Source organism: Carcharhinus amblyrhynchos, chromosome 20, assembly GCF_965287045.1.
Source record: "Carcharhinus amblyrhynchos chromosome 20, sCarAmb.v2.hapA, whole genome shotgun sequence".
NCBI lineage: Eukaryota > Metazoa > Chordata > Chondrichthyes > Carcharhiniformes > Carcharhinidae > Carcharhinus > Carcharhinus amblyrhynchos.
Window position 1 is genome coordinate 39,050,784 of NC_137343.1, and position 26,550 is coordinate 39,077,333.

The window sequence follows — 26,550 nt, forward strand, 5'->3', positions numbered from 1 at the left end:
CCAAAATATTTCAGGTTGAAAGTCATAAAATTCGATCGTAAATTCGTCCTTTGGCATCTCTATACAACACTAATACTCTTGATGTTGGCAGCACACCATTGAATTGTAGGACTCCTACAGTGCAGAACTAAGCCATTTGGCCCATCGAGTCTGCACTAACCCTCCGAAAGAGCATTCCGCCCAGGCGGTACCCTTTGCCCTGCCCCTGTGACCCTGCGCATTTACCCCGCTAATCCAGCTAACCAACACACGTTGGGACACTAAGGGAGAATTTAGCATGGCCAATCCACCTAACCCGCACACCTTTGGAGCATAGGATTTCCTTGCTTGCCTATTTGGATAAATCTAATAGATCCCACTACACCATTAAAGAGAAGCTGGGATTTCTCCCAATTACTTGGCCACATTCTACCCACAAACAACAACAATCCAATCATGCATTCATTGGCTATCTGTGGAACCTTGCTGTGCACAAATCAGGGGCAGCGTGGTGGCACTGCGGTTAGCACTGCTGCCTCTCAGCGCCAGGGACCCGGGTTCGCTTTCGGCTTTGAGTCACTGTGTGTGTGGAGTTTGCACATTCTCCCCGTGTCTGCGTGAGTTTCCTCCAGGTGCTCCGGTTTCCTTCCACAGCCCAACGATGTGCAAGTGAGATGGATTGGTCATTTTAAATTGCCTCTCAGTGTGGCCTTGCTTTTCCTGAAGCTGTAAAATCCCTCCCGAGGTCAATGGACCTTTCCATGGTTCACCCCTCGCCCAGTCCGATTCCCGTGGCAGGCGAGATGGTAAAATGTGCCACTTAGTGTCTCAAAATGTGTCAGTTAGGAGGATTAGCGGTAAATATATAGGGTAGGCCTGGGTAAGATGTTCTGTCAAAGAGTCATTGGAGACCCAATGGGCTGAATGGCCATCTCCTGCACTGTCTTGTTCCTATGGTTGTATGAATACAGCTATCATGTTTGCCGAAAGCACAGTTGAGTACATTTCAAAAGAAAACTATTGCCTTTCAAGTGCTTCGGCATTGCCTGAGGTTCTGAGAGGGTAATACATGTGCAAGTTTGTACTTTTTTTTCAAAAGCAAAACTCTGCACAAGCCTGTTCACATCCAGTTGCTTTCCAGTATTAGAGTCGCAATGACATGCTCAGAATTGGGAACCACCTGCTTACGCCATTCTCACAGCATTCATCTCACGCGTTGTCATTTTTTAACTAGTTTTGTTCAAATCTTTCATCGCGAATGTCCAGTCACCAGCTATTTAAATAACTGGGGGAGGCGATGGCCTAGTGGTATTATCGCTAGACTATTAATCCAGTAACTCAGCTACCGGTCTGCGCATCTGATGTGGAGCTTTGTTTGCTAGGAGGGGACATTAGTGGGAGGTGGTGGCATAGTGGTATTATCACTGGACTAGTCAATCCAGAGACTTGGGGTAGTGCTCTGGGACTTGAGTTCGAATCCCACCACAGTAGGTAGTGAAATTTGAAAATTCACTAAAAATCTGGAATTAAAAGTCCAATGATGACCATGGAAACCATTGTCGTAAAAACCCATATGGTTCACTAATGTCGTTTAGGGAAGGAACTCTGCCATCCTTACCTGGTCTGGCCTATATGTGATTCCAGAGCCACAGCAATGGGATGACTTTTAAATGCACTCAGGGATGGGAAAATGTTGGCCTAGCATGCGAAGCCTACTTCCCATGAAAGAATGAATAAAAATACTTAACTGAAGAGTTGGGGGAGATCAGCACACCCGCTGACTTCCAGCAGGCTCGCTGACATTTTACGCTCCAATCGCTCAGTAGCAGACAAAGAACAAAGAACAAAGAACAACACAGCACGGGAAACAGGCCCTTCGGCCCAACGAGCCCGCGCCGCCGTCCCACTGTCTCAGTGACCTATTCATGATTTTAGTCTACGCCTAATGTGCGAGGATCAGGGAGGTCCAATATAGGGACAATTTAGTACCCAATCAATCAGCCTAAAAGCACATCTTTGGGATGTGGGAGGAAACCGGAGTACCCGGAGGAAACCCACGCAACCACGGGGAGAACCACGGGGAAAAAGCTTACCACCATTTACTCTATCTATCCCCTTCATAATCTTATAAACCTCTATTAGATCCCCCCTCAGCCGACATCTCTCAAGGGAAAACAGCCCAAGTTCGTTCAATCTTTCCTCGTAAGACAGCCCTTCCATACCAGGCAGCATCCTGGTAAATCTCCTCTGCACTCTCTCCAGGATCTCTACATCCTTCCGGTAGTACGGCGACCAGAACTGGACGCAGTACTCCAAATGAGGCCTAACCAACGTTCTATACAACTGCAACATCAGACTCCTACTCTTATATTCTATACCTTATATTCTATACCTTATATTCTATACACAGGCCCAAATCCATGTGTCCGCACAGCAACAGAGATAGTCTCTGAGCTGTCATGTTGCCCTCGAGATGGTCCAGTTTAAGCACACTAACGACATGAAGCAATAGGCAACTCCCGAAGCAACGTCCAAGAGCAGCCCACTACAACCTGCCGCATGCATGCCCCTTGCTGGACTTAAATGCCTGTGGAGACAAAAAAATTTATTATTAAACAGGCAAAGACTGTAACATCCCTGAGGCAAAAACGGAATCCCAAGCCTACAATGTTTAGTAAGGCCTGCTATATCCCCCTATATGTAGCCCGCTCATGTGGCTGTCTAAGTGACTCTTAAACAACCCTAGCGTGCCTGCTTCCACCACCTTACTCGGCAGTGCATTCCACACCCCCACTACCCTTTGCGTGAAAAACTGCCCTCTAATATTTGTCTTATACCTAGCCCCCCTCACCCTAAGCCCGTGACCCCTCGTTCTATCCATTTTTAATAGCGGAAAAAGCTTACCACCATTTACTCTATCTATCCCCTTCATAATCTTATAAACCTCTATTAGATCCCCCCTCAGCCGACGTCTCTCAAGGGAAAACAGCCCAAGTTCGTTCAATCTTTCCTCGTAAGACAGCCCTTCCATACCAGGCAGCATCCTGGTAAATCTCCTCTGCACTCTCTCCAGGATCTCTACATCCTTCCGGTAGTACGGCGACCAGAACTGGACGCAGTACTCCAAGTGAGGCCTAACCAACGTTCTATACAACTGCAACATCAGACTCCTACTCTTATATTCTATACCTCTTCCTATGAAGGCTAACATACCATACGCTTTCCTCATCACATTCTGCACCTGCACCGACACCTTCAGGGACTTGTGCACTTGCACCCCCAGGTCTCTCTGCGTATCTATACTCCGGATAGTTCTACCTTTTATCGTATAACTCCCCTCCACATTATTCCGGCCAAAGTGCATCACCTCGCATTTCTCCGGATTAAATTCCATTTGCCATCTATCTGCCCAATCCACCAGCCTGTCTATGTCCTGTTGCATTGCCAGGCACTGCTCCTCAGTACCCGCCAATCCAACCATCTTAGTGTCATCAGCAAATTTGCTGATCACACCACCTACCCCCTCTTCCAAGTCATTAATATATACCACAAACAGAAGAGGTCCTAGTACCGAGCCCTGCGGCACACCACTGGTGACAGACCTCCAATTGGAAAAGGAGCCTTCCACTACTACCCGCTGTCTCCTCCTCCCAAGCCAGTTCTCCACCCATCTACATACCTGGCCTACCTGGCATACCGGGACTTCCGTTCTGACTTGACTGGCAGCTCTCCAGCCCCTCCAGGCACAACGCTGTGATGGCCAGAAGAGGCACTGCAGCAATAAACCTGGACCTGACTTCAGGGAGCCGGAGCGGAGGTTAATTGGGGGGGTTGGCAGAAAGAATGGGCCCTGTCTTGTCAGCTTGGATCTGTAATGTCACTCTTGTAGGGACTTTGGGCCAATTTGGTTTTTTGATCAGAAATTAAAAGAAACAAAGCCATTACTGCCTTAATCTTGGAGCTTGTATTCTAAGAGGTCCTCATTAAAGTTGTAAGGTGTGGAAACCCAACCCCGAGAGGTGTCACCCACAAGGGGTGGGGGGGGAATGGGACAGTTTCTTATTCTGCCAATGAAGAGGTGGCGGATTGGGAGTGAATCTTTCACTGAGCAGTGGCCGCTCTCAAATAAAAGCGGCAGGTTGCTTCAGCCTGTGACATTGTTGGGGTTTCACTCAAACACCATGCTTATTTGCAACTGGAAAAACCATCATCACTTCACCTCTTATCTGAACTGATTTGACGGACTGTTGTACAATTTCAGGTTTTAATGAATTCTTTTGTACAACGTGTATCAGATTTGAGATTCCCAATACTGTTACCATCAATTCAACATCTTAAAGAGGCTTAATTTGTGTAATTAAGCATGACTACAAAAACAGGGGGATGTTCCATGCCTTGTTGGCTGGACAGCAGGGTGGCACAGTGGTTAGCACTGCTGCATCACTGTGCCAGGGATCCGGATTTGATTCCCAGAGCCCGTGCGGAGTCTGCATGTTCTCCCTGTGTCTGCGTGGGTTTCCTCCGGATGCTCCAGTTTCCTCCCACAGTTCAAAAGATGTGTGGGTTAAGTGCATTATCCATGCTAAATTCTCCCTCAATGAATCCGACAGGCACAGGAGCGTGGCGATTTTCACAGTAACTTCATTGCAGTGTTAATGTAAGCCTACTTGAGACACTAATAAATAAGCTTAAACTTCGAAAATAAAGGACTTACATCCATAAAGCACCTTTCATGACTCAAGGATGTTCCAAAGCCCTCTACGTCCAATTAATTATTTTGGAAGCGCAATCTAGAATCACAGAATGGGAAAGATAGTACAGAAACATGCATTTAGGCCTAATCATCCAAACTAGCCGTTATCCTCTACTTAAGCCAAATGTTGCTGCCAATTTGCACACAGCAAGCTTCTGTGAACTGCACTGTACTGTAATAATGACTACTTCGTCTGTTTTATTGATGCTGAGGGATAAATATTGACCAGGACGCTGGGGACGAGAACTCCTTTATTCAGAATAGTGTTGGAGGTTGATGGGGTGAGGGGGCAGCTGAGAGTGCGGGGTGTGCGTGGCGGGGGGGAGGTGAGGGTGGGGGATATGCGTGGCAGGGTGAAGTGGGTGTTTATTATCTATCAGCTTGTTCTAACATAGACCAACTAATGTACACTGGAGCGGCCGACTTTCCAAACATTGAGGCTTCGGGGAAAAACTGAATCATTATCCAAAACATTTTTTGACGGGGGACCATGAGGGCAGGTTTAATAAGTGGGGCTGTTGACCGAATGTTGTAATCCAACCAGCTCACACAAAACCCCTGCTTTGTGCCCGAGGGCGAGCATTATTAGAGGTGGCTGCAGTATTGTTACATTCCGCGGTTAAATAGACAGTATGCTCTTTATCTGACTTCATAAGCCATATTTAATAACTATCAGAAAATCATTTGGCCTTTCATGTACTGCAGTGCACATCTGTGTTGTCAACAAATTTCGCCAAGTTTACCGCGACGATAAACATAATTACAGCAGACAAAATAAAACGGGGCTGTGTTTTTTTTATATATTGTGCTCCATTCGGTATCCATGTGTGTGTTTTAGTATTTTTTTTTAAAGACAACGGGCAATGCTTCAGCACAGCGGGGCTTGTGGTATGGTCACTGCTCACGCTGTGAATAAAACACTCAACTGCTCAGTGTGAAGACTCCCCCTATCTGAGTTTTGAGTCAAAAGTCGGCATCTTTGGCATGCGGTGGGAATATTAGAAATCTGTCCTCAGTTACGGCACAGCTTGAGGGGCTGTATTAAGATTCTCGTAGAAGTTTAATTTTCAGTGGGGTGTTAAGGTGACTTCTCCCCACCCGCCTGCTACTGTGCATCTTAGAATCCCTCTACTGCGGAAGGAGGCCATTCGGCCCATCAATTCTGCACCGACCACAATCCCACCCAGGCCCTGTTCCTGTAACCCCACGTGTTTACCCTGCTAATCTCCCTGGCATTAAGGGTCAATTTAGCATGGCCAACCTGCACGTCTCTGGACTGTGGGAGGAAACCCCACGCAGGCACGAGGAGAATGTGCAAACACCACACAGTGACCAGAGGCTGGAATTGAACCCAGGCCCTTGGCACTGTGAGGCAACAGTTTTAACCACTGCGCCACTGTGCCACGCTCTTGTTAATTGTGCCTAGTTTCAACACCAGTGCAAGGAAGACTTGCATTCAAGCAGCACCCTACATGGCACTTTGTCACCATGACTTCTTTTTAAATGGTAGTTGCTGCAATAAGGTGAGGGAATCAGGAGGCCATTTGGCCCATTGGATCCACACTCACTCTCTGCAAGAACAATTGCTCGAGGAGGCCCAAGGTTCTTGGGGTCTCCTCTTGGATGTCTGCTCAACTGTAACAGAGAAAGCAATCTAATCCCCCCCCGACTCCTCCACTCCCACCCCCTCCCGCCCCCACCTCCCACCCTCCCCATGGTATACCTTCCAGCAGTGGAGGCAGCCCACCATTGGTCAAGGGAAGTGAAGCTGGACCTTGAGACGTCTGCTTTGAAAGCTCATAAACAAGGGGGGGGTCAAAGGAAGACCTCACTGCTTACTGGAAGGGGATGCACAAAGACTCCAGATGTGGTGGCTACAGCGCCAAGTGGGACATGGGCACTTTGCAGGTGATGGGTGTTAGAGTGTAACCGCTAATAACATTGGATCTGTTGTAGTGTGACCAATGGTGACAAGAGTCAGCTAACCCAATAAACTATGTAACCAGTGACAAAATGATACGATGCCCAGCTGACTCAGTATAAATAAGAACTGTTGAGAGTTGTTAAATTGCTTGGAATGGCCAAGGGTGAGGCCTGAAGTATTGGAGTAATGAAGTTTCTTTATTAAATCTTTTTCTTTGATTTATAAGTCAACGTAAGTTTTTTTTTAAAATTTATTGCTACACCTGAAGAGTTCTTTCTGGAGGATCAGTAATGGGCTCAGGTGGAGGATAGTTGTACCATGGAGCAGACTTCTGAGGCTGCTGACCCTTTCCCGCTGACACCCTGCCCTGGCCGGTGAAGACAGCTGGGCTGCAGAGAGTGATATGAGCGCGTGGGACTGGTATTTAAATATGGCGCCAGGGCCTTTGAACCTGCCATGGTGGCGGGCAAGGGAAACCCGCCTGTGCGTAAGTCAGGAGCTTCCAAGCGCAGAATCTGCCATTCTGGCCAGGGGACTTACTCAAACACAGAGAATTCCTCTCTCTGCCTGGACTTGCAAATGAACAATTGCCAATTGAAACTTGAAATTAGGGAACGGCCCCTCAGCAATAAGCAGGACTTTGTAGGATCGGAGGGGAAGAAAAACTGTTTTGTCCTGAGATCTTGTATCTATTTTCGAGAAATGATGGCTGGATTTTCAAATGTGGAGTGGCCTTGGGAACGTTATGTAGTTGTCGAGCTGTTTGGAATTTCTGTGGTATTCATTTAAGTTCAGACAGACTGTCCATCTCACTTTGTAACCCTGAGCACCCAGTTCTCTGTCTCTCAGCAAGAACGTGGCCACGTGGAACAGTGGTCATAGAGGTTTATAGCATGGAAACAATCCCTTTGGCCCAACTTGTCTATGCCAGCCTTTTTCTTAAACCCCTTAGCTAGTCCCAATTGCCTGCATTTGGCCCATATCCCTCTATACCCACCATATCCACATAACTGTCTAAATGCTTTTTAAAAGACAAAATTGTACCCACCTCTACTACTGCCTCTGGCAGCTTGTTCCAGACACTCACCCACCCTCTGTGTGAAATAACTTGCCCCTCTGGACACTTTTGTATCTCTCCCCTCTCGCCGTAAACCTGTGCCTTCCCGTTTTACACTCTGCTATCTTTGGGAAAAGCTGGTGTGGGGGAGGGGAAGGGGAGGAATAGTGTGCCCTGGGATGTTAGTCATTAATCAGCAAGTGGATTTCTTGGGGAGGGAGGGAGATGGGGGAAAGTCTTTTTCCTGCACATCTGCTGACCAATTCATCAAAGGACCTTTTGCCATTTGACCTTGGGCAGCCTCTGCTGCTGATGAACTTGGTTACTTCTGACTTGATCCAGAGTAAACTTTCGCACCATCAGACCAAATAGTTTCCTGGATTTTTAGTACCGTGCAGCTACAGCTACTATGATAGGAATTTTGTCATAGTTTATATTTATCACTTCCTGTCCTCCTTACATTGCCTCCCCCTCACCTTCAAACCCCCTCCACTTTATCCATGTTTTCCAAATGCATCCTGTTTTCAAATACTTTATAGGCCTGTCATTCTCAGTTTTCGGTGGTGAATAAGTTGACCATTCCATCATTTTTGAAATGAAAACTGGTTAACGTATGGGTTAACTGGAGGTATGAGTGAAGAGTGAAAGAAATGGATAATACTGCAATTCTTCCTCTGAAGAGGTACTACTTATGGCTACTCCACGTTAGAATGTCACCGATGATGGCACAGTGGTTAGCATTGCTGCCTCACGGCGCCAGGGATCCATGTTCAATTCCAGCCTTGAGTCACTGTCTGTGTGGAGTTTGCATGTTCTCCCCGTGTCTGCGTGGGTTTCCTCTGAGTGCTCTTGTTTCCTCCCACACAACAAGGATGTGCAGGTTAGGTTGATCGGCTGTGCTAAATTGCCCCGTAGTGTGTGGGGGGGGGGTGGTTTGTAGAATATGTAAGTGAGGTTACAGGGATAGGGCCTGGGTGGGAGTGCAGACTCGATGGGCCAAATGGCCTCCTTCTGCTCTGTAGGATTCTATATCATTGGATCTGTTGCAGTGTGACCAATGATAACAAGCTGTAAGGGTCAGCTGACCCAATAAACTATGTAACCAATGACAAAATGATGTGGTAGTCAGCTGACCAACTGACTCAGTATAAATTTAGAAAGTGTTGGCCTTGTTAAGGAGTTTGGAATGGCCCAGGGTGAGGATGTAAGTGTTGGAGCAATGAATTTTTTATTAAATGTTTTTCTTTGATTTACAAGTTGGAGTAAGTTTTGTTTCATTTTATTGCCTACAAATGAAGAGTTCCTTCTGCTGGAGGAACACTCCATATCTTGAGCATAACATCTACACTGATTTCACTGCACTGTGATGAAACTGTACAGGGTAAGACAGCAGTAAATGAAGTCTATTCATGCTACCAACCAGAAAAATGACCCTGCCTCTGCCTCTGCCACTACCACCAACTGCAGTGAACTAGCATCGCAAAGTGGCAGGGATGACATTCAGATTAAGGAAATAACTGCTGGTTTCCAAGGGTTTTTAAAGTTTTGTTCTCTCTCTCAAGTAAGCTTACATTAAAGAATCATAGAACCCTACAGTGCAGAAGGAGGCCATTTGGCCCATTGAGTCTGCACCAACCACAGTCCCACACAGCCCCTATCCCCATAACCTACTGTTTACCCCAGCTAGCCCCCCTTACCCGAAGGGGCAATTTAGCATAGCTAATCCATCTAACCTGCACATCTTTGGACTGTGAGAGAAAACGAGAGCAGCCAGAGGAAACCCACACAGACATGGGGGGAATGTGCAAACTCCATACAGTGACCTGAGACCAGAATTGAACCCAGGTCCCTGGCGCTGTGAGGCAGCCGTGCTAACCATTGCGTTGCCCTTAACACGGTGATGAAGTTACTGTGAAAATTCCCTACTCGCCACACTCCGGTGCCTGTTCTGGTACACGGAGGGAGAATTTAGCCTGGCCAATGTGCCTAAGCAGCGTATCTTTTGGACTGAGAAGGGAAACTGGAGCACCTGGAGAAAACGCACACATATGGGGAGAACGTGCAGACTCCGCACACTGACTGACCCAAGTCGGAAATCAAACCTGGGTCCCTGGCACTGTGAGGCAGCAGTGCTAACCACTGTACCACTGCAATCCTCTAATCTGTTCAAAAGGTGATACCTAATGGGTTGGTGGGGAGGGATCTGTTGCATTGAATCTTACTGGTGTCAAACAAAGGATATATGTATAAGAACATATATGTATAAAAGAATAACACACCAAGAATTTAAACTTTGTCTATTGCAATCTTGAACATATTCAGTGAGTCAATCTTCACATAGTTCTGTGGAGTAGAGAATGCACAAGATTTACAATTCTCTGAGGGAAGAGAGTCCTCCAGTCTTAAATGGGTGACCCTTTCTAACTTATAATATTCTGTGATACTTGTATTGTACAATAAGATGAGGACAGAGTACTGGTTCAGTAGGAGCTTGTGTTCAGAATGCTATGGAATCTGGTTAAACCACTCAGTGCTGTTGTTCGGCCTGTCCATAATGCTGAAGATAAAGTAATGAAACTTATTCTGGAAAAATGAAGTTGCAGCAATTAACCTCTTGTTGATTTTGATTCTTCCAGATGCACCCGTTGGGACTATGCAACAACAATGATGAGGAGGACCTGTATGAGTATGGATGGGTGGGAGTGGTGAAGCTGGAGCAACCAGAGCTGGACCCCAAACCCTGTCTCACTGTCCTGGGCAAGGTAAGGCAGGGAAACACTGCGTGAAGCCTGATTCTTCAGGCCCGACCTTTGTAAAACGCCTGCGCTGAAATTCCTGTGGATCTTGAAACTAAACAAACAATGGATTAGCAACAGTTTACACTCCACTTTAAAATCCTAACCCAGCAGCTTACTAATTGTGAATGCTGTTTATAAGTTGACTGAGATCCTAGAATTGCCAAGCCTCCAGTACTGGTCTGGAATCTCCAGGCATTGAAGATTGATGATAAATAATGCCGTTTTTAATATCTTTTCCATTATAGAAGATATAGGAGCTGGGATAAAAGGCTCTTTGATTCAATGGGTCAGCTAAAGGTGAGAGATCATGTTATGATTGTTAGGATGCCAGTCCAGAACTCCAAAGTACATGAAGAAGCCAGACTAGACCTCAGTTCTTTAATTGTAGCATAAATATGAGAGGATGCTTCACTCTAAGAGCAATTCCATTAACAAATTGGAGATTTTTAAAAATAAAAACAAGCTTTATTCATAACACAGTTTAAATTTAATGCTAACAAAATGAAACTGTTTAATGCTTAACAGTTGAACTCTCTTTAAACATGAAAAGAAACAACTCTGAACCTCCAACTTTACGCTATTCCGTTCCAGTCAAGCAATATTCCTCTTATAGATTTGAACCCCTCTTTAAAAAATAGATAGCAAACCCAAGCATACTTGCTTTGACTTGGGTTAACAGCTTTGGAGCTTTCAGGGAGATTTTGTAGAGAGAGCGAGCTGCGTGTAAGCTTCTATCTTTAAGTAGCCCTCTCCAGAACTGAACTCAGGAAGCTGTTTCTCTCAGCCACATGGGGTGGCATGGTGACACAGTGGTTTGCACTGTTGCCAAACAGCACCAGGGGCCCGGGTTCAATTCTGGCTTTGGGACAATTTCTCTGTGGAATCTGCATGTTCTCCCTGTGTTTGTATGGGTTTCTTCCCAAAGGTATGCTGGTTAAGTGGATTATCCATGGTAAATTGCCCCTTAAAGTCCAGGCTAGGTAGGTTAGGGGGATTAGTGGGGTAAATACTGGGGGTGGCAGGGATTAGGGCCTCTGTAGGATGCTCTGTCAAAGAGTCAATGCAGACTTGTTGGGCCGACTGGTCTCCTTCAGCATTGTAGGAATTCTATGATTATTTTCTATTCAATAAGCTGCTCCCCTCATTTCTAATATCACATGACCATATTCTTTACACCAAACTCAGCTTTCCATTACTTTAATCAAGAAAATGCCCCAAGGGTCCTCTTCTTTGGTAAACAAAAACTCCTTTAAATCATCTGCTAAGTAAACACTTGCATGGCTAAGATGAGTAATTACCCTGCTTTCCAGCATCTGCTGTATTCCTACCAAACCAACTGACTGCTGTAACAAAACACTGCACCTTAAAACAGTCTCCTCGTAAACATGAAATATATTAATAGCACCATATCATCACATGATGCCTCCAGGGATGAATCCTTGAAACTAAGATGTGCATTTCAGAATATTGCTGTGTTGGAAGGATAAGATGTTCTTTCTGCCATTTTCATTTGAAGAAATGGTGTGCCACGTACATGATGTATTTTGGTCCTAAAGACTGCTGTCCCCAACAGTCCATTAAGGATGGCCTCAGGGCAAGGGCCTGTGACATCTATGTATTCAGTGCTTCAGCTCTCCTGTTTCGTTTCTACTCTTCTGTTTTTTTTTGCCCATTCACTTTTTCTACACAACTCTTAAACCACAGAAACCTTGGCGTTGGGATTCACCAAGTGCTGGGTAATCTCGGGATCGTGAGGCACCTCTCAAGGCCGCTGATCTATGTTGGCCGGGTTGTAGGCCAGGCCTGTTGATGAGAAGAGTGCCCCCTCCACCCAGTACCCCCCCTCCCCACAACAGTCCCCCCCCCTCCCCACAACAGTCCCCCCCGCCACAACAGTCCCCCCCGCCACAACAGTCCCCCCCGCCACAACAGTTCCCCCCCCCTCCCCACAACAGTCTCCCCCCCCTCCCCCCGCGTCCCCCCCCAGTGTGGAGTGAAACTCAATTAACGAAGCCATCTTGTATTTTTGCCAGGCCACTTCCCAAAGTGAAGGCATTTTTACTTCACAGTTTTATTATTCCCAACTTGCAGGGACTGTTGCTTGAAACCTGGGAAAACTGGGCGGCACAGTGGTTAGCACTGCTGCCTCACAACGCCAGGGACCCGGGTTCGATTCCCGGCTTTGATCTCTGTCTGTGCGGAGTCTGCACGTTCTCCAGTCTCCTCCCACAGTCCAGAGACGTGCGGGCTCAGTGGATTGGCCATGCTAAATTGCCCCTTCGTGTTAGGGGGGAACCAACTAGGGTAAATGCATGGGGTTATGGGGATTGTGGTCAGTGTAGACTCGATGGGCCGAATGGCCCCCTTCTGCACTGTAGGATTTTACGATTCTAACTGCCTGAGGAACTCATGCCCCACCAAGTTTACAAATGTTTTATCCAATAGAATTGCAGTTCTGTGCATGGAAAAATGTCCTTTGAGAACATTGAATATTATCGCTGGGAAATGACTTGTCACTGATGAAGTAAGATAAAATGGCTGTCAAAAAACAAAAGTGTCTGCCTAATGTAATCTTCACATTTCTAACCTGAATAAATGCTGAATGCCTAAAGGGCCAGGAATTTGTATGCAAATCATGTAGAGAGTGGGAGAATGGATCTGAATTAAAACCATGTTGATTGTCTATTATACAGAGCTTGGTAACATTCAGATTCAATTAAAGTGCAGCCCCAATTCAACTGTGTTCTGTAAACTGACAAACTTCAAAGAATCTTAATCCTTGCATTTCAATCTGTTTGAACTTCAACAAAATAAATTCAAGGAGACAGTATTCCCTTCTGTCTCTGGGACTTCGCCCTTGCAGTAATCGTACACAGGTTCCCTCAAAATACTTCCCAGCCTTAATCTCCAAAAGTGCCACAGACAGCCAAATCCCTATATTGTATGTGCCACACTGCTGGGCAAATCCTGAATGCACTCTATCTACTACCCTTATCAAAAGTCTCTACAGACTGGTCTGTGAGTATTATAAGGAGTGAAGTGTCCCTCACAGCGCCCCATAAAAGGCATCATGCGAAAATGCCTCAATCCTGATCTTGGGCCGGAGAATCTTGCTGTGGATGTGTGTACTTGAAAGGACGAGGTCCACTGCGATGGCACCTGTAGTCAGGCTGTCTGTCGACACTACTTGCGCTTGCGTTGTTGTTTGGGCGAGGCATAGGAGAGTGGCCAACACCTGTGGAACCGTAGAATAAAGGCAAAATACTGCGGATGCTGGAATCGGAAACAAAAACAGAAAACGCTGGAAAATTTCGGCAGGTCTGGCAGCATCTGTAGAGAGAGAGAGAGAGAATAGAACCAAAGTTTCGAATAAGGATGGCCCTTCATAAAGAGCTGAAGACAAGGAAAATAAGACAAGATTTATACAAATTTCCTCCCACGCTCCAAAGATGTGTAAGTTAGATTGATTGACCGTGATAAATTGGTGTCAGGGAGATTAGCGGTTCCGACGATAGGGCCTGTGTGGGATTGTTGTTGCTGCAGGCTCAGTGGGCTGAATGGCCTCCTTCTGCACTGTTGGGATTCTATGAGGGTGGGGGGGAGTGGATTTGGGCGGGACTTTAATTGATAGGAAAGGCATAGACACAAAGACAAAGTGAATATAAACAGTGATGATAAAGGTTGAGAATGGTGCTAATAGTGTCCGTTGAGAGATCGGAATGTGTAAATGTGGAACCATTCTCTCACTGAGAGTCAACATTTTCAGGAGGGGTGATGGGCTAATGTCAGGAAAGAGAAAGATGTCGTTTGGCCTGACGTCAGTCACAACCTCCGGCCGGATGTCACAAAGTGCTTCACAGCCAGTGAGGTCCTTTTGAAGTTTGGTATAATGTAGGAAGCATGGCCACCTGATACTCACTGGTTAATCTCTTGTTAATGATGTGGTTTGAGCAACAAATATTGGCCAGGAGACCAGGGATAACACACAAGAACATACAGACATAAGAAACAGGAGCAGGAATAGACCATCCGGCTCCTTCGAGCCTGCTTTGTCATTCAATGTGATCTGGCTGTTCTTGGGACTTGATCTCCATTTTCCAGTCCATTCCCCGTATCCCTCAAGTCCCCGAGAGACCAAGAACCTGCCAAGCCCAGCCATAAATGTGTTCAATGATGGAGCACCCATAACCCTTTGGAGGGGAGAATTTAAAAGATGCACGACCCTTGAAGTGAAGCATTTTCATCTCGCCTCTGTCGTAGCTGATTAACCTGATATCCTGAGACTGTGCCCATGCTGCACTCCTTTGAAGCAGTGTTGTGCATCCACATGAGTGAGTAGATGGGGACTGAGATTGATATGATGGACAGGGTTGAGAACTTTGTGATTGGGGCTACCTGTTGGATGTAAGTGCAGTAAGTGATGCTGTTGGACATGTGGATTAATTTCGCCAGGATCGAACCCACTTCAGGCTCCCAGGCGAATGTGATCAAAATGCGCACGATGCAAGAAAGGGATTAACTTGGGTCACTCTCCAACCTGTGTCATTTGGCAGCCACCAGGGGCAGGATTTTCTGGCCCTCCCAGCTGGAAGGATCTTGCGGTCCAGCTGAAGGTGAGCACAACCCCCTCCGCCACCGTGAGGCAGGTTCCCCAGTTGAGCCAAACACCACAGATAGCAGCAGGACCGGGAGATCCTGTCGGTGGCCAATGGCAAGCCACAACCTCAGCTGGAAAGCACATCGCAGGGCTGGCAATCCAGTCTGTGGTGTGTACGAACTGAAGCCAGTCGCAACAGTGTCACTGTTATTGCAACTGAGACCTGCTGACTGGAGCCAAACATCAATTCCACTACGCACAGCTCAATAGTGCAGTGGGGCATTGGTGTCATAGAATCCCTACAGTGCAGAAGGAGGCCATTCAGCCCATCACCAGCCTGCACCAGCAACAATCCCACCATGGCCCATGCATTTACCCTGCTAGTCCCTCTGTCACTAAGGGTCAATTTAGCATGGCAAATCTACCAAATGTGCACATCTTTGGATTGTGGGAGGAAACCCATGCAGACACAGGGTGAATGTGCAAACTCCACACAGACAGCCACCCGAGGCAGGAATCAAACCCTGGTCCCTGGCGCTGTGAGGCAGCAGTGCTAACCACTGTGCCACCATACCACCCAAAACTGACAAAACCTTTGGAGCTTGCAATTCTGTATCTCTCAGAAATATATTATACAGTGCATATACAAAGACAGTTTTCCTCTGGGTGCTCTGGTTTCCTCCCAGAGTCCAAATGGTAGGTGGGAGCTGGGTGTATGGGGTGGGAGTTGAAAATAGCTAAACTAACATTAGGCCACAGTAAAGATTGTAGAAGTGAGGGGAGATGAGAGAGAATTGCTGACGTTTATTTTTCAAGTGAATTTTTCAGCAATGTGCAAGTTATTTGGAATATGTACAATACCAGGCGGACTTGAAACAGCAGAACCACAAATCCCATCAGGGCTAATTGAGGAAAGAAATGGAAGTTCTCCAGGCTGTTCATTAACTTCCTAACCCCAGCCTCTCTACTGGTTATATGGGCAACACGAGCTAGAAGATTGGTGTGAAAGTATATTATGGAGGCAAGTTTGAGGTCCCCTTTACAAAAAGTATCCTTCATTATACAATAATCTTGAGGTGATTGCCACTTACTGAATCTGCAAGGTATAGTACAGTCTATTCCAACATCTGCCCTTGAATGTCGAGCAGTACTCCTCATATTAATACGGTACCAAATTATCAATCATTATTTAGCTTTTACTTGTTTCAAAGTGCATACAAAGCATATGTCTATAAAGCATATATAAATATATATATATATATATATCTATATCAAGATCTAACTGGATCTGTTTGTTATCTTCGGTTTATTCAACTATATTATGAACCTATCTCCAATTTCAATAGCTTTATTTTCCATGGGCGGTAAATCGCATTTGGGCGATTGTTTCTGGGAAGTGGGCTGTTTATAACTTGTATTAAAGTGGTGAAATTGTATAATTTGAGGGCAGACTTTGAAGAACTCTGTCCCTCAGCTTTTAGACCCTCCTTTGGCCTCTGGATTTGGTCAAGGGAGGGTGTTGATATTACGCAGCCTATAAGCATAGGAAACATGGCGGATGGAGTGACTCAATTAAGGGACAGCTGAAATTTTGCTTTCCCGATGGTGAGTTCGAATTTAGAGATTAACCTCGGAGCCTTATCAGGCCTCAGGTTGTCCCATTGAAAGGTCCTGCTTGGAATACAGTTGCGTGCTGTGAATACTCATTCATAGAATTATAGAATCCCTACAGGAGGCATTTGGCCCATTGGGTCTGCAACAATCCCACCCATGCCCTATCCCTGTAACCTCAATATTTACTCTGCCAATCCCCCTGACACTAAGGGTCAATTTAGCATGGCCAATCATCCTAACCCGCACCTCTTTGGACAGTGGGAAGAAACCAGAGCACCCAAAGGAAACCCACACAGACACATGGAGAACATACAAACTCCACACAGACAGTCACCCAAGCTGGGATTCGAACCCCAGGTCCCTGGCGTTGTGAGGCAGCTGTGCTGACCACTGTGCCACCGTGCCGCATTATATTAACATTGTTTTTGTAATACCCTCTTCATGATAAAGTCAGTGGCTCACAAGAAACTTGTGGCGTCCAGTTCATGTTATTTTCAAGATGACAGCACATTGGTTTTGTGCATTGGTTTTGAGATCAATGTTTATCTGGTTGATCTCTGAGGTACAACAGATGCGAGGAGGAAGATGGCTGCTTGTACGGAGGCTTGGCACCTGCAAGGGCAGTTCGTTGGGGATGGGTGGAGAAGGTGAGGGGTCATGGCATAGCGTGAGGACAGAGGCATGGCAGAGTGGAAGAGGGATCCATGGGAGCGTGGGGTCTGGGGATGGGGCAGTGCATTGGGAAAGGTCCTGACATGGCAGCTGCGGTGGGAACAGTCAGTCAAGGGAAGAAAATGGGGATGGTATCAATACCGTCCACACTCTGGTCTCTCTCAGGATGATGGCTGGCAGAGTCCTTACAGGGCATTGAGTTCACTACACCTTTTTAATTATTCCGATGGGAATGATCTTGGACAACGTCCTTTACAATACATGGAAGGGAGGGTTAGTTGAGTGTGTATGTTCAGCCATATCCCATAGAGTACAATACTGGTTGCTGACATGAACGGTTAATAAAGAGCGAACAAATAAACACAACATTGTTCCTTCCACAATAAAGAAACCACCTACAACAACCCTGTAACTATCAATGAATGCAAACCCTGAGGTGTGGCAGTCCACTGAGCTCTCTAAAGAAGCTCATCTCAACACAAAATGATGACGCGCGCACGAATGAAATGAACATAGAACATTACACGCAGTACAGGCCCTTTGGCCCTCAATGTTGCACCGACCAGTGGAACCAATCTAATGAGACCAATGAAATGTGAAATATTGACCAGTGAAATTTAAATTTGAAAAATTGTGCTGTCGATGGTGAGTTAATTGCAATAATGTTGGACAGGAAAGTTGTGGCTATGATGCAGAGCTTCCCTGTTTGTCCAGGAGCTCACCTGTGCCTGCAGCATTGTCAGCCTATGGCAGGGTTTCACCATTGAAGCCTATGGCAGGGTGCCTACCTGTCTCCCCTACCTGTCTCCCCTACCTGTCTCCCCTACCTCCCCCACCCCCACATGGTCACACGTACCTCCCTTGCACACCACCGGCACTTTACGTTTCAATTGGAACCACATGGAAACCGGTAAAAAGCAAGAGAGCGGAAATGGTGCCCTCTCTCTATTCTGGCGTTGGGACTTGTGCATGAAGATTCCACTCTACAAATGTGTTGGCTTCCTGGCTCAGCCTCCAAAATAGGTGCGCTGGCATTTCACAGATACTGACTGTGTTCCCAGTCGCTCAAATGTGCCTTGCTCCATGACAGTTCCTCAAGTCCTGCCCCAACAGCACCACCATTCCTTGGTGGATAGTTTTGAAGCCCAACCCTGGCCTCATCCAATGTCCCAAATCTTGCAACATTGGACTAATCTTTGAATCTGGTCTTCCCTAGGGTACGGTAAGCAGTCTCACAACACCTGGTTTAAGTCCAACAGGTTTATTTGGAATCATGAGCTTTCGGAGCGCTGCTCCTTCATCTGGTGAATAGCAGCGCTCCGAAAACTCATAATTCCAAATAAACCTGTTGGACTTCTTACTGTAACCACCCCAGTCCAACGCCAGCATCTCCGCATCTCCACTATTGTAGATGCACTAGGCCAATTGAACATGAACATAAACTGAGATTAACCCATTCATGGCAGGGATCAAAACATGGGCCTATCATAAACTTTCCACTCACAAATGTAGCCTGTTTGCCTCCTGACTCACCGGGAGAGTTTGGAATCAGCACTTGTTTTCAAATCACATAGCAGGGGCGTTGACGTCTTTCATTCATCATGTGCCTTATTTGTTCTTTGGGAAGGAGCAGATGTTAACTGAGCGAGAATGGAGGTGTCTTGTGATGTTTGAGGTGTCCGTATGCATGATGAAGCATTGACGTGGCCTAATGATGTCAAGTATTTTTTTATTTACAATCAGCTCCTGGATACCCTGCAGGAATAGATCGACGCAAAGAATGTTAGGCTCGTTATGCAAAAGTGTGCAGTGTTTTTATTTCAAACAGGTTTTTTTTCCACAAGTTGGCATTGTGTGTGTCTGTCACCAGATGCAGTAATGGAGAGGTGATGAGTAGACACTTATTTCATTGCTGATATTCAAACACATCAAACACCTGCCTCTTGTGTACATTTGCAGTTCAATGGATTGGAGTTATTGCTTTGTTTTTGACTGAGATACAATGGGTGGCTGTGAAATTCTGAATATTTGGCCACTTTAATTGAATGTGTTACCAGTTGTGGCTGGATCTCGACTTGCCCACACGCTTGAGGAATCGAATGGGCCTGATGCCCACGTGTACCATTAACCTCAGTGGTGTTGAGCTCCCAGTGGAACAAAATAATGGAATTGTCGCTGACTAATTTTGAATTTCAGTGATGATGTAAAGCAAACAAAATCAATGCCATCGGCAGATGGCATTGAGGTCATACACCTCTTCCGATTTCCTCCCGAATTGGGAGTGATAAATCAAGAGATGTGTATTAACGGGTGACAGAATTAATGCCGCTTGTTTTACAGTATCATCCAAGCTAGAATAATTTCCCACTTTTTCATATTGCTGACGAGAAAGAGAAGCTAATCTCTGTCTTGTCATTGAGAAGGGCACCGATGGTGATTGTGCAGGACACAAGATGAACGGTGAGGTGGTGTTGACTGGGGGAGAAAGGATGGCCAGAGAACTTCCTGTTTTGCTACAAGATTTTTAACCCAAATCACCAGAAACAGGGGAAATGACCATAGGGGCAAGTACTTATCCTGGGATATTAAACGTGTAACGGGCATGAGATTTTCACCACGCCATAACATGCCAGCTGTTTGGCATTGTCTTTACTGTGCCAATAATATCAAATTTTTAATCCACTGGGAGTTTTCGCAAGACACACCGACTTGTGTTGAGTCTGCACACCAGACTTTGTTGATGCCTTCTAGTTCAGAGAAACAATTCTTTATCTCTGGAATCCACTTAAAAAAAAATTGGCATTTTACCAGGATTTTCTCAATGTAAAATCACAATACATGGGCCACAAACTGCATAACATGTAACTATTTGCAGACAACAGATTTAAGTTATTGGTTTTTCTTTGACTGAGATACAATAGATGGCTGTGAAACATGGGGGCAGCGCAATGGTTAACACTGCTGCCTCACAGCACCAGGGACTCGAGTTCAATTCCGGCCTTGGCTCACTGTCTACATCGAGTTTGCATGTTCTCCCCATGTCTGCGTGGGTTTTCTCCGGGTGTCTGGTTTCTGCCCACTGTCCAAAGATGTGCAGGTTCGGTTGATTAGCCTGGTAAATTGCCCCATAGTGTCGGGGGACTACCAGGGTAAATACATGCGGTTAGGGGGATAGGGTGTGGGTGGATTGTGGTCAGTGCAGATTCGATGGGCCAAATGGCCTCCTTCGCTGTAGAGATTCTATGATTATTGCTTCAGCTAAGGGAATTCAGAATTGATGGGAGTTGAGGTACCAGCATTGAGCAGATTCAAGGGGGCTGCATTCTGCCATGTCCCTAGGTTGCTACAGCTCACATAATCACTTATAGACATTTAAGAAACCTCTGGATTGTACTTTATCAGTAAGCGTATGATCCAAGAGTTTGCATTGTCACCTGTGTGTGAAAGTTACCACCAACACTGATTGGATTTCACTGAACCCTTGACAACAAATACCATTGTGTGAGGAGCTTTGACAGGTCAGAGAGCAGTGGAACAAGACCAGATGTCTGGTAAAGATTGGAACTCGGTAGTTGCTGCTGATGGAGAAATTATACTGACCAGATTTCCTGGAGTTGAATGCAGCGAACCTGGTTCAAGACTCTACGGTTAACTCGGTGATTTAGTTGCCATAAGTAGCACACACAGCTCCAGGTGAATGGGTGCTTAAGAGCAATGCACTGCACCTAATTTCCACAACCTCACACCCACAGGGCCAAGGCACAATCAGATAATTTGACCCACACCGGTTTCGGGGCGAGCTTGGCTGGAAAATCCCGCCCAATGCGTTAATAATGGCTTTGTAAATGGAGCATTTGTATAAACTGCAGACCATCGAAATGTTGGACCCATCAACGCTAAAAGTGCAGTCCAATCCTGTGGCGCATTCCTAGTTGCCCTTGAATTGTTTCCTCCAGTTTCCTCCCACAGTGCGCGAATTAGGTGGATTGACCATGCTAAATTGTGTTGTAGTGTCGGGGGGGATTAGCAGGATAAGTATGTCGGGATATGGGGATAGGGCTGGATTGTTGTTGTTTTGGGCTGAATGGCCTCCTCCTTTTGCACTGTCAGGATTCTATGTTTTGTCTGGGCTCCTTCCTGAACCATTGCATTGCTGCCAGCGACGCCTTTCCATGCAACCAAATTGCAATCAGTACCTGGTGGTTAACAACTGTGCTCTGGGCTGAGACAGATGTTGCTGGTGTCATTTGTAGCTCCTGGAGACAGAGGGTCTCAGGATGTGGGGTGGGGCTGACAGTGGGGGGGGGGTCTTGCCCAGGTTTTCCCACATCAGTTTACATTGTCACAGGGTTGTTATTAAAGCTCTAGAGGATTTATGTGAGCAGGCATTGCATCAGAGAATCACATCAATCACGGTTAATTGGTAGATCACGAACTACCCTGTGGACAAAGCCCTTCTGGCTGGCAAGCTCTACCTAGAGCTTTGTATTTTTGGGCAGATTAACATAGATTAAGACAGTGAGAGGTGCCCCCTCGTACGTGGCTGTCTGTACAAGTCTATCTCTCTCCACCATTCACCTCTCGGGTCTAAAACCCTGAGCATCTCCATCTTTGCAAGTGTTCTGGATTAAAAATCACCAGTGAAATGCAAGGAGTTGACTTCAGTGCAATTCAGGAAGTGTTCAGTGAAGGACAAGAGTTGTTTCTCCCAAAACAAAGAGCTTTCACACTCCATTTCTCGACAACAACAATCTCTCTGACTCCGTAACATTTAAAAAGCACTGGGATGGGTACATGGATGGGAAAGGATTAGAGGAATATGGGGAAGAAAAAGGGGAATTGGGACTAACTGGGAGAGCTCCATGGTCGGCATGGACCGGTTGGGCTGAAGGGCCTGTTTCCCTGCTGTATAGAATCCCATAGAGCAGAAAGAGGCCATTCGGCCCATTGAGTCTGCACCAACCAAAATCGCACCCAGGCACTATCCCCATGACCCCATGCATTTACCCTAGCTAGTCCCCCTGACACTAAGGGGCAATTTAGCATGGCCAATCCACCATCCCGCACATCTTTGGACTGAGGGAAGAAACCGAAGCATCCGGAGGAAACCCACGCAGACATGGGAAGAATGTGTAAACTCTACACAGACAATGACCCAAGCTGGGAATCGAACCTGGGTCCCTAGTGCTGTGAAGCAGCATTGCTAACCACTCTGCCATCGTACCACTATGACTCTACCGGCAGTATTTTATGGCCTCGCTCATCCCGAAACCGTAAAATCCCGCCCAAGGTAAACAGACCTTCCGATTGTTCGCCCCTTGCCCACAGCGATTCCCATGGCGGGCGGCCGGTAAGATTCCAGCCTATTATTCCGTAACAACTTGCATTTATGCAGCACCTTTAAAACACCCTGAGACACTTCACAGGAGCCTTGTCAAGATGAAACCCAACACCGAGAACGAGGCAGTTATTGGGACTGATGACCCAAAGCTAGAGATAAATTTTCACGGGTGTCTTAGAGGGGGAGAGAGTTTTTAGGTGGGCCTTAGGACCCAGGCAACTGGAGGCAAGGCCACCAATGGTGGAGCAAAGGAAATTAGGGAAGCTGAGGAAACTGGAATTGGAGGTTGCAGAGATTTTGAAAGATTGCAATGATAACATTTGATTTGCCCCCTCGTTCCCTGCCCCCATGTTACACTGCAAAGCCTGTCCTAGTTGGCACCTAATGCTAAACAATTGGTTCTTTATAAGGTTTTTAAAAATTTATTTATTAGTGTTACGAGTAGGCTTACATTAACACTGTGAAATTACTGTGAAAATCCCCTAGTTGCCACACTCTGGAACCTGTTTGGGTACACTGAGGGAGAATTTAGCATGGCCAATGCACCTAACCAGCATGTTTTTCAAACTGTGGAGGGAACCAGAGCACCCAGAGGAAACCCACGCAAACTCAGGGAGAATGTGCAGAGTCCGCACTGACGATGACCCAAGCTGGGGTTCGAATCCAGGTCACTGGCACTGTGAGGCAATCATGCTAACCACTGTGCCACCATTCTTGGTGCTTTTAGCTAATGAGAGTGCAGTCAGTGACAAACACACAGGTGTCCCTCAGCTGTTTGCTTCATGCAAACAAACCCAGGCTCCCGAGGTGCAGCAGCATCTAATCATGGGATCCTAGAGTCCCTACGATGTAGAAAGAGGCCATTTGGTCCATCAAGCCTGCACTGACAGCATTCCCACCTATGTCCTATCCCCATAACCCCATGTAGTTACACTGCTAATCCCCTGACATTAAGGAGCAATTTAGTATGGTCAACCTAGCCTGCACATTTTTGGAGTGTGGGAGAAAACCAGAGCACCCGATGGAAACCCACACAGATAGTGACCCGAGGCCAGAATTGAACCCGGGTCACCAGTGCTGTAAGGCAGCAGTGCTAACCACTAAGTGCTGCCTCAGGAAAATGGGAGTCTACAATTGTGCTGCTGGAACAGATTCTGTTCTACTTGGGATGTGCTCTCAGTTCTAGTATAATCCATGTAGACCTTCCACCAATGCTTCTTTATCGTTTATTTAATACGGACAGCAGGACTGTATTGCAAGGTTGTCTTTAAAAATTTTTTTAACATAACTTCTCCGCTTTTCAATCCTGTCTCTGTGGAACTGAATCCCAGTGGTTTGTTTGCTTTTTGTGTGGCCTTATTGTGTTGCTACATCTGGCAATCTGAATTTATGCACCCGGATCTTTGCATTCCGATATTCCATGTAGATACTGATTTTTCAAAGGTTTCACAGCCGCCTCATTCTTCCTACGAAACTGTATTAACTTGCACTCCTCCATATTGAAGTCCGTTTTCTAATTGCCTGCACAATTACTAATGTCTAATAGTATTTTGTCACAGTCCCCCTTTGTATTGACTGTAAGCCCCAATATGGTGTCATCAGCATAAAATTCTAATTGTTTCAGTAATTTTTAAAAAATTTGTTTGTGGACCCTGGGTGTCGTTGACCAGCATTTATTATCTATCCCTAGTTGAGAGTCAACCACACTGCTGTGGCTCTGGAGTCACATGTAGACCAGACCAGTTAAGGACGGCAGATTTCCTTCCCTAAAGGACATTAGTGAAACAGATGGGTTTTTCCGACAATTGACAATGGTTCCATAGTCAACAAAAGATTTATTGAATTCAAACTCCACCACCTGCCGTGGTGGGATTCGAACCCAGGTCTGTGGAACATTAGCTAAGTTCCTGGATTAATGGTCTAGGGATAATACCACTTAGTCATCACCTTCCACACTATGGTGAACAATAGTCCTGGCAGCAATCCCCACTTCCAGCTACCAGTCCGAATAACTACTTTAAACCTTAATTACTTGCTCCCTGCTTTGTAGCCAACTTCTAATGCGATCATAGAATCCCCACAGTGCAGAAGGAAGCCATTCGGCCCATCGAGTCTGAACTGAGCACAGTCTCACCCAGACCCTATTCCCATAACCCCACATTTTTACCCTGCCAATCCTCCTGACTCTAGGATCAATTTAGCATGGCCAATCAACCTAATCTGCGCATCTTTGGACTGTGGGAGGAAACTGGAGGAAACCCACCAGGGAGAATATGCAAACTCCACACAGTGACCCAAGGCCTTAATCGAACCCGGGTTCCTGGCTCTGTGAGGCAGTAGTGCTAATCACTGGGCCACCGTGCCGGCTACTTGTCCTCCCAATCTATAAGTGATCATCAGCCCTACTCAAGGGAAGGTAGACCATCAATTCAGACAGGTCAACAGATAAACCAATAACTCCCCACTACTCAAAATGCCAACTCCTGTTGAAGGACAAAGCCTGTTGGAAACAGACAATGACGAAACTGCGCCGAGAGAAGTGTGCTTCCTTCAGTGAGGGATGAGGCCTGCTTTTCAGTGTTTTATCTTGAAGGAGACTATCACGAAGGACAGGCCTGGCGGCTTGTGCTGTGCAATACGTTTCCTCTACCCCATCATAGACTCTGCAGTGCAGCCAAGCCTTGTGTCTACCTGGAGAACTATCAAGTGGCAAACCACAGGTTGCCCCTGACTTGGACCCGAGCCTGCTTTCACAGCAAGGAATATGAGGCCTGCAAAGGAGAATTCTCAAGCTGGCTCTTGAGACCCTGACTTATGTTGGAGGTGCAGGTGCTGCCCTCCCATCCCTTTCCCAGTTGGACATTTTGCATGTGTGTGGGCCTCAGTGTGTCAACAGGTGGGTTTGGTTGTGTGGAGGGAGTGAGGGAAATGGGAGGGGAGAAGGCACTGTTTCCCCAGCCTGATGCTAAAATCCATGCCCGGGTGGCAGTGAACAGGATCCTCAGTTGGTATCCCTTCCCTTGTTCAGGGAGTCAAGGCTAGACGCTTCTACAAGTAGGGCTTAGGCTGAGACCAGTTAACAGAGCACAGGTCACACACACACAGGTCAAGCCCTGGGACAAACTGGGTGGCTCAGTTTCACAAGGGGGCCTTTGTATTATCCTGATATTTGGCAGGCTTGCAGGTCGGGGGAGAGGACAAGCCGCTGTGATACTAAACATCCAACAACAAATCCTCCCTGTAAAGGTGAAGGTGAAAGATGAGCTATTGTCAGTGGCTCACCTGAGGTTTGACGTTGAGGCCAGTCCAGTCTTTCAGTGTCAAGGATACATATCCAATTCATCACAGAACAAAAATTACTGCACAGCCAGGACCATATTTTGTTTATCAACACACATGTGCACATGAAGACGCACGCACACGGTCACACTTTGCACAGTTACGCACACGCATGCACGCACATTCTCACATTTACATTCACTCTCACTCTGTCACGTGTATGCACACACTCTCACATTCATACGTACACGCACATACACAATCTCATTCTCACATTCACACACACTCTCGTGCATACTTGCACGTATACACACACAACACACACACACACACACACACACACACACACACTCGCCCTCAGTCTCACTCGCACACCTTCCCTGAGAACCGTCCGAAGGTTTAGACCACACGTCCATGTCCAACTGGACCTAGATCATGGAGAAAGGATGGTGGTCAGGGGCAGGGAAACTGGGAAGCCATGTCGCGTCCACTGTTCAGGAAAAGCTGAATGGATTTCTGTCTCATGGCGTGTTGGG

At 46.5% G+C, this 26,550-nt stretch overlaps 1 protein-coding gene across 1 annotated transcript in view; it reads left to right on the top strand.

The window, feature by feature from the left end:
* The window catches only part of znrf3 (zinc and ring finger 3), a 246,591-nt gene that overhangs the window by 114,169 nt on the left and 105,872 nt on the right, over positions 1–26,550 (top strand). Inside the window, exon 2 of the mRNA XM_080208430.1 lies at positions 10,350–10,475. Coding sequence (XP_080064556.1) covers positions 10,350–10,475 — 126 coding nt within the window. The remainder of the gene's footprint in view (positions 1–10,349; positions 10,476–26,550) is intronic.